Here is an 11,225-nt window from a genome sequence, read left to right as displayed (position 1 = left end):
CTGGCCTGCTTTTGAGTCAGTCAGACTTAAGATTTAGAAAAAAAAATAACTACTTAACTCATGTGATCCAAGAACTTTATTGATGCAGCAGGCACTTTACAGTGAAATCAGCCCCACAGTCCAGTCAGTCCTGCGACCGTACGTACAAAACCCTCATTCTAATAAACGCTTCTCCCGCCCATAAGCTGTCAGGATCTTGCGTCTGCCAAGGAAGTAGCTACCTCTTAAAAAAAGCAGTGCACACGGGATCTTTTATCACCACACTTCGATAAAGCAGCATCTGAAAATACCTGTTCACTTACAGTAACAGGAGGCAGGAGTGTGCCTTCTCTCTGCCTTTTAAAGAAGGGATCAGTAGAATGTCTTGGCTCCTGGATTGGATAGTCGAAATATGCAGGAATACCTTTACTCTTCCCCCACCTTTCACATTAAAAGCATTCCAAGAGGAGGTTTCCATAGTATTTCAGTAGATTGCAATCTCTAGCAAAGATGGACCAGCGTCACTTCAGCTGATTCCTTCTTCTGAGTCCAAAACTGATCGTCGTCTTGGTTCAAGTCAGTAGGCTTTTAAACAGTCTTTCTTGCTGTAAGAACTCTTACGATGGAACCTAGTCCACCTACTGCTAATGCCTGTGGGATGGGAAAAGAAGTGTTACACAGAGTCACTGCATCACGCAAGCCAGCCACTGCGTCACATGCAAAAGGCATCTTAAACGAACAAACAATTACATGTTTGTAATAAGAGTATATGGCTCTTCTCCAAAAACTTACTTCTCACACATAGGCAGCTTCAGCTGTTGCACCTCATTCTGCCCCTTTTTTTTCTCTCAAATCTTTAAAACAGTTAATTGGGGAAAATCTATTTCCTTTCTCCAGCACATGCAGCGATTAAAGACATTAAAAGTCATTTTGTTGAGGCACTAAATTCTTACGCAGTGTCAGGTTCCCACGATGAAACTGCATTGCCCCCAGCAGCCTGCGAGGCCAGGCCACGGCGGTCTCGGCACAGAGCACTCGTACAGCCGGTTCAGTCACGCGGCCCCAGACCACAGCCCAGCGCTTGGTGCTGGCTGCTGCCACCAGCACAGGAAATACAGTTCCCATTGCTCCACCCGCGATGACAAGTTCTGCACTCGCACCCTGACTCCCTCCGCAGTGTGCACTCTGCATGATTTAAGCTGACAGCTGAGAGGCTCATGGGGAGCTCAGATCTGAACTCAGATCCTTGCTTGTTCCGATCTTGGGAAGTTTGTGCCTCACCTCCCCTGTGCAAGTACAGATGAGAGTGATCTTTGACTCAAATTACTGCAGTACATATACAGTAATGTTCTATAAGTGTACTCCGTGACGTAAGACCCAAGGGACTGAAGGGCAGACAAGACCAAATACAGTAATTTCGTAACCCATATACCACTAAAGGGGAAGGGAAAAATCACAATCTCCAAAATCTAAGAAACCATCTTTTGGATCTAGAGAAGGATACCGATGTTGCAGGTCATCGACGATGCAGAATGTCTCATCGCCCACATCCCTGAATGGGACAGGAAGAAGGGCTCGTTTCCGTTTCATTTGCATCCCTGAAGGCAAATCCCTCTGAAGTCCAGAAGAAGATGGATGTGCTTATAAAAAAATAAAGCTGACTGCTTAAAATGAGGCATGTTTACGTGCAGCTGTAATTCAGGTACAGCCCAGCGGGTATTGCAGTGTCTGAAATGGGAACAGCGACCAACGGTGTGAGACACCTCGCTGTCGTTGGGAAACGGATGACTGCAAAGCGTCCACACGGAGCAGAACCTGCGCGCACGTCAGCGTTCCTGAGTTACCGCACCCGATACGCACGGGAGGACAGCCAGGCCTGCTCTGGAGGACAGACGGGTACTGAGCAGCCAACTCCTCTCTGAGCAAGCCACACGTCTTACTGGTCGTGCCAATGCAAGCAAGGTTTTAAACCCTGCCCAGCCTACTTCAGACCTGCCTTGTTCCTCTCAAAACAAAGAGGACGAGACGCTTTACGTGTGCCTACATGCTCCAAGCACTGTCATCTTTCCAGTCAGGGCGGTGGTGCGTAATGTTACACGCTGGGAGCACCCACCCATGGTTACCTGAAAACAGTCTCCAGTGGGAACAACAACAGAAAAAAAAAAAAAAAGAAAAAACCCAACAAGTAGAAACAAATTATTTGCTGTCCTGAGAAATTCCCTCCTCTTCCCTTGTCAAGGTTCTACAAAGCTGGTGACAGCTGCTAATAGCTGGAGTCACCCTACACAAGTTCTGTCTTTGCGTATCACGGAAAAAAGAAAAGCATACTTTGTGAAAACGACACCGGCACCAGCAGCAGGCTGCACCGCCCCAGTGCCAGTGGGACAGGGCGCTGCAGCATTCCTGGGGATCGCTTTTCCTAGGAGGAGCAGGGACGGCCAGTGCTGCAGCTCAAACCCCTGCAGCTGGGGAAGACGAAGCCATTTCACTGGGATTCTTGCCTGGGGGCAGCGGCGCCGAGCAGCTGCCTCACCACTCACAGAGACCCTTCAGCCCTCAGCTGATGAACACATCCGACCCTGCCTCTCTCACAACAGGCGTTTCACAGCATCGCGAGAGGACCATTCTGGAGCCCAGGGGAATCGTTCTGAGGACCTCAGAAGCCTCTCCTGCACAAACTAAACAGGTCTGCTAAATCCTGTCACTAAGTTGTGCCACGTATGCTGCTAACAGCGCTCAGCTGATGCAAACTGCCAGACCGGAGCCAGCCTGCGTGCCCCCTCGGCTCACTCGGCCACAACGGAACGCAGCCAGCTACATCCCTCAGCCACCGCCACTCCCAGCTCCTCCTCCTCAGTGGGGCCACCGCGCTCATTAGACCAGAGGGCAGCGCAATGCTTCCTCCAGTAGACTCTTGGCCCCACCAGTCTTGCCTCTCCCTGGCTGAGGTAGGCAGAGGCTTAACGAGTCCAGACTCAAAGAGACCAAAGATAACCGGAAACGCCAGTTACTGTGCTCCTCTACCTACTTCCCTTGCGGGGGCTCTTGTGAAAGCACCGACGAGGACCCTCCGGAGCCAGGAGAGCACCCAACACGTACCTTTTCATGCCACTGAAGTAATATTGCACTGCTGTTTTCTGTTGGCTTTTCAAATCCTTTATAAATGTACTTCATTAACAAGTCAACGCCATTTCTGTCTAAGGAATTGACGGCTTGTTCTATTTCGCTGCTTTTGAAAGACGTGAGGACTTTAAGCATGGTTCCCTGGGCCTGCTCCTGCGAGAGGGAGGGAGAACATCGTGAGGCCCAGCAAAGCTGGAAACGATCCCAGGCCTTGTGTCTGACCTTGCTCAGAGGTGGCCACGCTGAAGGCTGGCTTATTTCTGTACCCCGGCGGGCGAGCGTTTGCCACTTCAGCAGCGCGGAGCCGGAGGGGCGAACGCAAAAGGCTCGTTATCAGCGCCGGGGCCGAGCCCCGTCCCCGGGGAACCCCAGCGCTGCCCGCGCCCCGCTGCCCAGCCCGGGCCCCGTTACCTTCACGGCCGGGCTCTTGGCGTGCAGCGGAGAGCTCCTGATGGCGGCCTGGAGAGCGCGCAGCGCGTCCCCCGTGCGGGGCTCGGGTCAAGGACTCAAACCGCTGCGCCCGCAGCCCCGGCCCCCGCCCGCTCCCAAAGGATATTGCCTCAGCAGCGCCTCCACCTCGGGGCCCGCGTCCGGCCCGCCCGCCGCCGCCTCCTCGGGCTCCTCCACGAACCGGTTCTCGTCGTACTGGTCGATGTCGAGCCGGCGGAAGCGGGACGAGAGCGTGCTCCGCGCCATCCCGCCCGCCCCGCGCCGAACCGGAGCCGGAACCGCCGCGCCCCCCCCGCCGGAACCGGAACCGGAACCGCCGCGCCCGCCCCGCGCACCCGGGATGGGGACGGGGGCGGCGGGCAGCGAGCGGGGCAGGGCCCGCACCGCCCTCGGGGCGGGGCTGGGCTGTAGTGAAAACACAAGGCCTCTGAAAAAATCGGAACAGTGATTTTAATGTACAAATCCAGTCGCTGTAGCAGGCTTTCGTATTTTTAATAACCGGACTCCTAAGAAAACAAAACAAAAAAGGGGGCGGGGAACAGCCCTTCTGACCACTTTATTTATCCACTTAAAACGAGCTACGAGGAGGACGGGCTCGGCCCCCGCGGTCCCGCTGCACACGGCGGGCAGTGACTTTGCTGCTGAAATCTCTTAAAACTGATCAAACAAAAAGCTGAACAACGCACGGGGCCCGGGCGGCTTCCTGGGTATCATGATCGTTACAAGGAAAACGTTTTGTCTGAACCCAGAAATGCACAAGAACTACATGCTGTAGGATGAATTTCAAGGACGTATTACAAATACTCTGAAATTAACCTAGGGGAAGGGGGGGAAAAAAAAAGAAACTTGCTACAGACACGATAATACACAATAAATTTAGATAATTTAAAAATAAAAAAGGCAAGAGGCAGCATTTCAGCAGCAAAGTGCTCAATAAAAAGTATATTGTAAAGGGGCAGTAGAAGGGAAGAGGGAGACAGCAGGCGGGAGGGGTCTCAGAGGAAATACGGCGTGGTTGTTCTAGGAGGAATGACACGTTCTGAATCTGGAACGGCGCGGAATAGTTTTGGTTCTCTGGTATTTACGTCTTTAAAGACCATGATTGACGCAATGTTTCCACAGCGGTAGCAGTAATTTGGAGCAGACCATACCGTTACCAACTTCTCATCAAACATGAATTTGTAGCCTTCATGAACCAGCTGGTGCGCTCTGCAGATGAGTTTCAAGTTGTTGATGTGAACAAACTGTAAAGGGAAGAAGGAAGGTCAGCGCTGAGCGGCTGCGCGCCCCCACCCACACACCGGCCCCGCCACACGCACGCTGTGATGCAGTTAAAAAGAAGCTGCTTCGCACAGCGCACTGAAAATAAACTATTTGGGTTTTGAGAGCTGAGCGGTGAGAAACTCCTGTGGAACAGAGGCAACGGCCGCTGTGGCCGAGCCTGTGCCGCCCGTGGGGCTCAGTCCGTCCCGAGCGAGCTGCGGGAAGGCACAGAGACGGCACAAGCGCAGCGTTCAAAACGCAGCTCGTTCTGGATCGCGGGAAGGGCAGCCTGCATTCGCCCTGAGAGGTCTGCTGGCTGTTTTCCAAAGTAACAAAAGTTAAGCCAAGAACTGTTAAAGAAAATGGTATTTTTTTTTCTCTTAAATTCTTAGAAAAGTATTCTACACAAACCCTAGCGGTGCTAGGTAGTCTCACTGCATTATACTTTTGAAATGCAAGATCGGCATCGTCACAGCTGGCAGCTGTATTTATGTGCTTCACTTCAAACGGCTCATTTTTTTCCAACTGCCTTGAGCAAACCCTCTCCACCACCACAGCTTACGCGCAGTGGCCTTCCAGGAGAGTTCATCATCTCACAGTGCCCCCGATCCATTCACCGCTAGGGTAAATACCACATTGAGCCGAACGCCTCAGTAACTGCATACCTATGACTGCATGTTGCGTGCAACGGCATCATTACCTCATTTGTCACCTTTGCACCGAAGAGCCAGCCCGCTCCTCGCGGGCTGATCGCCCACGTATCAACGTCTTCTGGGTCAGACCAAACGAGGTCACAGAAGGCGCCTTTGTGGGGAATTTCTTGGTTACGCTCAATGGTTCGAATTTGATCGAGTGTCTTGATGTCTGGAGAGAGGCCACCATGCACACAGAGAATCTGCTCATCTATTAACTGGAGAAAAAGACACCCACGTGTGAAATACTCGATATTTTAATCCAGCCCAGAAGGCTTCCAGCGTGACCCTAAGGTCACTAACGCCAGCAGTCACGCTTGGACAGCCTACTGTATTTTGTACGGTGGTGGTTACACTTACAGCTGCTATTGTGAGCATGTCAAAGACTTTGGTGCAGTATCTCCAAGCGTTAGCATTTCCGTATTTCGTTTGGCACTCATCTGTTAAACAGAGAATGTTTTTCTTCTTAATGGACCAGCAGGAATTCAGGCAGTAAGATCAGAGGCAAACACCTATGCAGAACTGGGAAGTCAGACGCGTAATAAAAACCCTATCAGGAGCAGCGGAAAGCGGCGGTGGGAAGCGCCCGGCCTACAGGACCGAGGTGCCTGCTGGTCCTCGCTCCGAGCCGCACGCTGGGCGCTGCAGGGACGACGGGGCCTCATGCAACGCGGCTGATGACGCTTTCGCTGCTTCCCATGGCCAGGAACTGACCCTTGACTACACCAGACGAGGGCTTAATTAGCAAATTTCATACAGAATTGAGGCGGGAAGTGTGAACTGGCCTGGGCTGGTGGAAGGTACTTGTACCACAAACAGGAGTGACAGTGGCTTCATTAAAAGCCACACGAACGTGGCAATAAACCTGACGAGCAGGGATTTCTTAAGCAACCTGTGGACATTTCTCTTGACCTTGTTGACACATTATCCAAAAGAAAGCATGCAACAGACACTATTCTTTGTGGTAGGCGTTAGATATTTTCCAGATTTCCTCAGGTTTTAGCAAAGCCTCACACAACAACAAAGAAGTTTCCAAGCAATTTAATTCCCTCAGTTTTCCCAACAGTTGTTCTGCTGCTCGTTTCCTGCCAGCGGCATTTTCCCAGATGCTCACTGTTCACAATAAGTGACTTCCACAGCAAACTCTACATGCAACACTGATGGTTAGTTTTACTGAAGCGTAAGGGGAATTACAGTAACATCATGATTTCACGTAGAACTTTTCGTTACAAGACACCAAAGCACATTCTGCATAAATACATGCTCTTTCTCTGACTCTGAAATTGAATGTGGCACCAAAAAGACAAACAAAAACCCCAGATGCTAGAGGAAAAGAACAGCGAGATCTGGACTAACGCACCTTCGACTTCCCAAACACGACGACAACATTCAAGTTTTACTGAGCTCGCTCCCCAGCCCGTTCCAGGAAAGCCCCAGGTAGCGCTGCACTCCCGACAGGCTTCCCAAGGGCAGGACGCCGTACGCGGTCATTACACGTTAGCCCCCGTTCCAAAATCGTTGGGTAAAGACTTACCGTAAAATCCATACACTTGTGTTATCTGCCTGCTTTCGTGATTGCCTCGTAAAAGCGTGATACGATCAGGCCACTTAGCTTTTAGTGCAAGAAGGTAAGTGAAAGTCTCCAGGCTGTAATAACCTCTATCTACAAAGTCACCCTGCAAGTCAAGAAAACATCAGTCAGTGCCAAAACAGCCCATGAACAGTGCAAAGCGATACATCCCTTCTGAATCTCTCGCAGTGCGCACAGAAACCTAGCGCTGAAGGGGAGCCGGGATCTGCTTGGATCTGCAACGCGTTCTTTGGTCTGTTGCGGCTTCGAACTGGCCACTGCACTCACCCGGAGCTGCCCCGAGAACCCGAGGGACCCCGGGACGCCCCGCACCAAGGCAGGGTGCCGCTGCGCCACCTGCACAGCTCTGCCTGACCAGCACATGCTCCTCTCCTCCTGCACCGCTCTACACCACGTCACTCGTGCTCTACTCAACAAAATAAAACCCGTCGGCAACAGCCAGACGGCAAAAGCAAACGTGACGCACAGGCAAGGTCTGAAACTCAACGGGCCTACCAGGACTTAAACCTTAAACTGTTTTTTTAAAGGAGAGACGGGCGAGCCCGGCGCGCGCGTACCATGAAGATGTAGTTGGTGTCGGGGACCTGGCCGCCGGTCCTGAACAGCTCGCACAGGTCGTAGAACTGCGGGGAGAAGCAGAGGCGTGAGGGCTGCACCGCACCAGGGGGCACCGCGGGGCCGGGCCGGGGCTCCAGGGCCGGCGGCCGTTACCTGCCCGTGGATGTCCCCGCAGACGGTGACGGGCGTGGAGACGGGCTGGACGTTGGACTCCTCCAGCAGCAGGTCGCACACGTAGTCGCAGAGGCGCTGCAGGAGAAGAGCGGGTCAGGGCCGCCACCGGGCCCGTCCGGAGCCCCCCACCCCCGGGCCCGGGCCCCCGGCGCCCCCAGGCCCGGCCCGGCCCCGGCCCCGCCCGCCGCGGCCGCACCTTGAGGTCGTTCTCGGGCAGGTACTTGCAGAGCCGCGCGATCTCCACGTACTTGTCCAGATCGAGCGGCGCCATCTTGGACGGCGGCTCAGGGCCAGGAGCGGAGCCCGGCGCTTCCGGGGAGCGGCGCCGGCCGCCGACGCCAGCGGAAGCCCGGGGCACTTCCGGCGGCGCGCGGCCCGGAAGCCGGCAGCCGCTTCCGCCCGTGGCCGCGCTCCGGTGGGCGCCGCGCGGCCCGGCTCCCTCCGCCATGGGGCCGCGGGCGCTGCCGCTGCTGGAGCCGGGGCGCCGCCCGCAACCGGCCAAGTGGTGAGCGGGGAGCGGGAGGGGGAAGCGTCGGCCCGGCCCGGCCCGGCCCGGCTGAGCGCTGCCCCTTGCTTCCCCTCGCTTCCCGCAGGTACCGGCTGTCGCCGAGCGGTGAGCGGCCCCGCGGGCGCGTGGGCCACGGCTGCCTGTTCCTGCCGGGCGGCGGGCCCGGCCGCGTCCTCCTCCTGGGCGGCGCCGACCCCGCCGGCGCCTTCGCGGACGCCCACTTCGTGGAGCTGGGTGAGGGCCGGGCCTGGGGAGGGGGCGCGGGGCCGCCGGGCCGCTGCCGACCGCGCTCTCGGTCCCCCCAGGCGCGCACCGCTGGGCCGCGGCCGGCTGGAGCGGGCTGCGGCCGCGCTACGAGCACGCCACGTTCCTGCCCGCCGCCGCCCGCCCGTGCCTCTGGGTCTTCGGCGGCGCCCACCCGGCGGGGAACCGGAGCTGCGTCCAGGCGCTGGACCTGGGTGAGTGCCCGAGGGCCCGGCTGCGCGCCCCGGGCTCCCCTCGGGAGCTGCTGCCACGGTCCTTCGTGGTGGCTGTCACCCGGGAGGGGGAGCAGAGCGCATCAACTACTCTGTTAATGAAATGTCTTAATTAGAAATAGGACGCTGGGAGAGTCCTGAAGTGAGCGGCGTGCAGCCGCTGCCCAGGACGTTTCACACCTCCTCGGCAGCTGTCGGAGACTGTCTGTATGTGTTTGGAGGGGGAGATAAAGGAGCAGAGCCAGTTAAAGACCAGCGGCTTCACGTGTTTGACACAGGTACCTCTGGACGCGTAAAGGGCCCTGACACCAAGCGGTGGAATCTGTCTGCTGTTGAACGGGAGATTTGCCTTCCAGATTCAGCCAAAGACATGGAAATGTTTGGCTCTGCCTTTGGCTGCACGTTTAAATGGGCGGTAGATTTTCCTCGCTGTTGACACGGACATATCTTGATGTAGTCTCTGGGAATCTGGGCCGGAATGGCGGTGTAAAGCTCTGGGATGAGAAACGCCATGGGAGATGGGAGTGGTTTGTCACATTTGCCCAACAGCCGATTCCTTTCCCTGGTGGCATTGTCCCGTGCTGCTCATGTACTGTCAGAGCTGTCCTGTTCACTCTTACGGCTCTGTGTGCACCAGAAGGGGTTTGCTTTCCAATTTGAATCATTCTTTCCTGCTGCTGGGAGACCCAGACAGCACACAGAGCTCCGTCGGAGGGCTTGCCTGCGCTTTGTGGTGTGGCATTAATGCTCCTCTGACCCCGCTGGAGTTGCTTCCTTGGGAGGCCTCAGCAGGGCTCCGGGGCCGCTGGTTTGTAGAGCTTGCAGAGTTTTCTTCCTAATGCACGCGTGGTCCCATTTGTAGCCACCTTGACCTGGTCTCAGCCACGTACTCATGGCGACCCCCCTTCTGCTCGGCACGGGCACATCATGGTTGCAGTTGGGACCAAACTTCTCATCCATGGAGGTTTAGCTGGTGATGTTTTTTACGATGATCTCTTCTGCATTGATATAAGTAAGTATGGGTATAGGTACCACAGAGCAATAGCTGTTGTGTGATGTGTTTGATTTTGGGGGACCTTTTTTCTAAAAGATCAGTTCTCAAGTGCTTAAAATATTACCCTGTTTGTTTAAAACCACACCACCCGTGGGATTTTTATAATGCCTAACCACAGAGGTGTTCTTTTTCTCCAACAGATGACATGAGGTGGGTTAAGATACCGGCCTCTGGTGACATCCCGGGAGGACGGGCTTCCCACTCATCAGCTGTGTTTAAAGACCACTTGTACATTTTTGGAGGAATAGGTCCAGACGGGACGTTGGATACCATGTACAAGTATCACACAGGTAGGGAGACTTCTCCCAGCTGCGTAACGGTAAACGCCAGTCTGTTGGAAAACACATTACCCCCTCGGTTCCTGGGTCCATCCCCCCGGCAGTCAGTGTCACTGCTCTGCTGGACACAAGTACAAGACTTAAATGCTCTACATTGCTGAAAACTCGTCTAGTTAACGATGGCACTGTTCTGTGTGCTTCTAACCTGTGAAGCTACATTTGGAGATGTCAGTGTGTATCTTTGCACTGCAGAGAAGCAGCAGTGGACGCTCCTGCAGTTTGATTCCCCCCTGCCCGCCGGGAGGCTGGACCACGCCATGTGTGTCATTCCCTGGCGCGCTGGCAGGAGCGGAGGCGCAGGAGCTGGCACCTGGGAAGACGAAGCTGGGAAAGAGTCAACTGTGCCAGCAGGTGACAAAGCTGGCTGTCAGCAGGAGAGCCAAGAGGAGGAGGGCTGCGATGAAGATGGAGTCATGCATCTGCTGCTAATATTTGGTGGGATGGACACTCAGGGGGAAATATACGCGGACTGCCTTGTCAGCCTGATTGAATAGCAGAGCTCCGGCCCTGCGCAGCACCAGCCCTTTCTACGCTGTTTCCGTAGCACGGTGGGATTAGGGTAATTCTTTCCAATAAACAAGCTCTTGCCCTCAAACGGATGGCACTGTGCTAGCACACCCCCGAGGTCCTGCGGCAGGGAGAGCCTGGAGTGGGTTGCGCTGTGTCCAGACAGCTTTCCCTGGAGGAAACTCGCGTACTGTTGGCTACAGAAACACTTCTGTCTGCAAAGCCAGCGGTACCTGGAAACAAAGCTTTAGGAGGGGATGATTTGCATTTTAGCTTTCACTCTTTGAAGAATGAATGAATGAAAACAAGAAAGGAGTTGTCCTTCACACCAGGGAAGGGAAATGTAAAGTGGCGAGTGGTTTTAGGGAGGTGTTAGAGCAGGCACCAGAAAAGCTCATTCTGTACTCGCCTGCCTTTATCTTATCCCAAGGATAATGACCACAGTTAAATAAAAACTGTTAAGTTACAATTAGGCTTCCCCCCCGCTCCCAAGAACACTTATTAGGTGTAGA

At 54.7% G+C, this 11,225-nt stretch overlaps 3 protein-coding genes across 4 annotated transcripts; 1 reads left to right on the top strand and 2 right to left on the bottom strand.

Moving 5' to 3' along the window:
* Positions 1-58: 58 nt before the first annotated feature.
* Positions 59-3,829, bottom strand: ARPC5L (actin related protein 2/3 complex subunit 5 like). The gene is made up of 4 exons (XM_086764024.1): positions 3,658-3,829; positions 3,514-3,585; positions 3,079-3,255; positions 59-630 (listed from the first exon to the last, which is right to left on the bottom strand). Exons 1-4 carry the CDS (start codon positions 3,796-3,798, stop codon positions 568-570), a joined length of 453 nt encoding a protein of 150 aa, XP_086620150.1. The 5' UTR covers positions 3,799-3,829; the 3' UTR covers positions 59-567.
* Positions 3,830-3,985: 156 nt separating this feature from the next.
* Positions 3,986-8,184, bottom strand: PPP6C (protein phosphatase 6 catalytic subunit). Its single transcript, XM_086764020.1, has 7 exons — positions 8,027-8,184; positions 7,810-7,905; positions 7,656-7,721; positions 7,042-7,183; positions 5,868-5,947; positions 5,516-5,725; positions 3,986-4,796 (listed from the first exon to the last, which is right to left on the bottom strand). Exons 1-7 carry the CDS (start codon positions 8,099-8,101, stop codon positions 4,548-4,550), a joined length of 918 nt encoding a protein of 305 aa, XP_086620146.1. The 5' UTR covers positions 8,102-8,184; the 3' UTR covers positions 3,986-4,547.
* A 3-nt stretch (positions 8,185-8,187) lies between these two features.
* On the top strand, positions 8,188-10,799 carry RABEPK (Rab9 effector protein with kelch motifs). 2 transcript variants are annotated; one of them, XM_086764018.1, is made up of 7 exons: positions 8,188-8,335; positions 8,424-8,572; positions 8,644-8,796; positions 8,931-9,092; positions 9,677-9,826; positions 10,009-10,158; positions 10,399-10,799. In XM_086764018.1, the coding sequence occupies exons 1-7, from the start codon at positions 8,277-8,279 to the stop codon at positions 10,698-10,700; spliced, it is 1,125 nt and encodes a 374-aa protein (XP_086620144.1). In that variant the 5' UTR covers positions 8,188-8,276; the 3' UTR covers positions 10,701-10,799. The 2 variants fall into 2 exon arrangements, with proteins under 2 accessions (XP_086620144.1, XP_086620145.1); XM_086764019.1 differs by having other exon boundaries at positions 8,262-8,332.
* Positions 10,800-11,225: the final 426 nt, after the last annotated feature.

The sequence above is a fragment of the Chlamydotis macqueenii genome, chromosome 20, assembly GCF_036417535.1.
Source record: "Chlamydotis macqueenii isolate bChlMac1 chromosome 20, bChlMac1.mat, whole genome shotgun sequence".
Lineage (NCBI taxonomy): Eukaryota > Metazoa > Chordata > Aves > Otidiformes > Otididae > Chlamydotis > Chlamydotis macqueenii.
The sequence above is the reverse complement of the archived record's forward strand: the minus strand, read 5'-3'. Positions and strand labels throughout refer to the sequence as shown.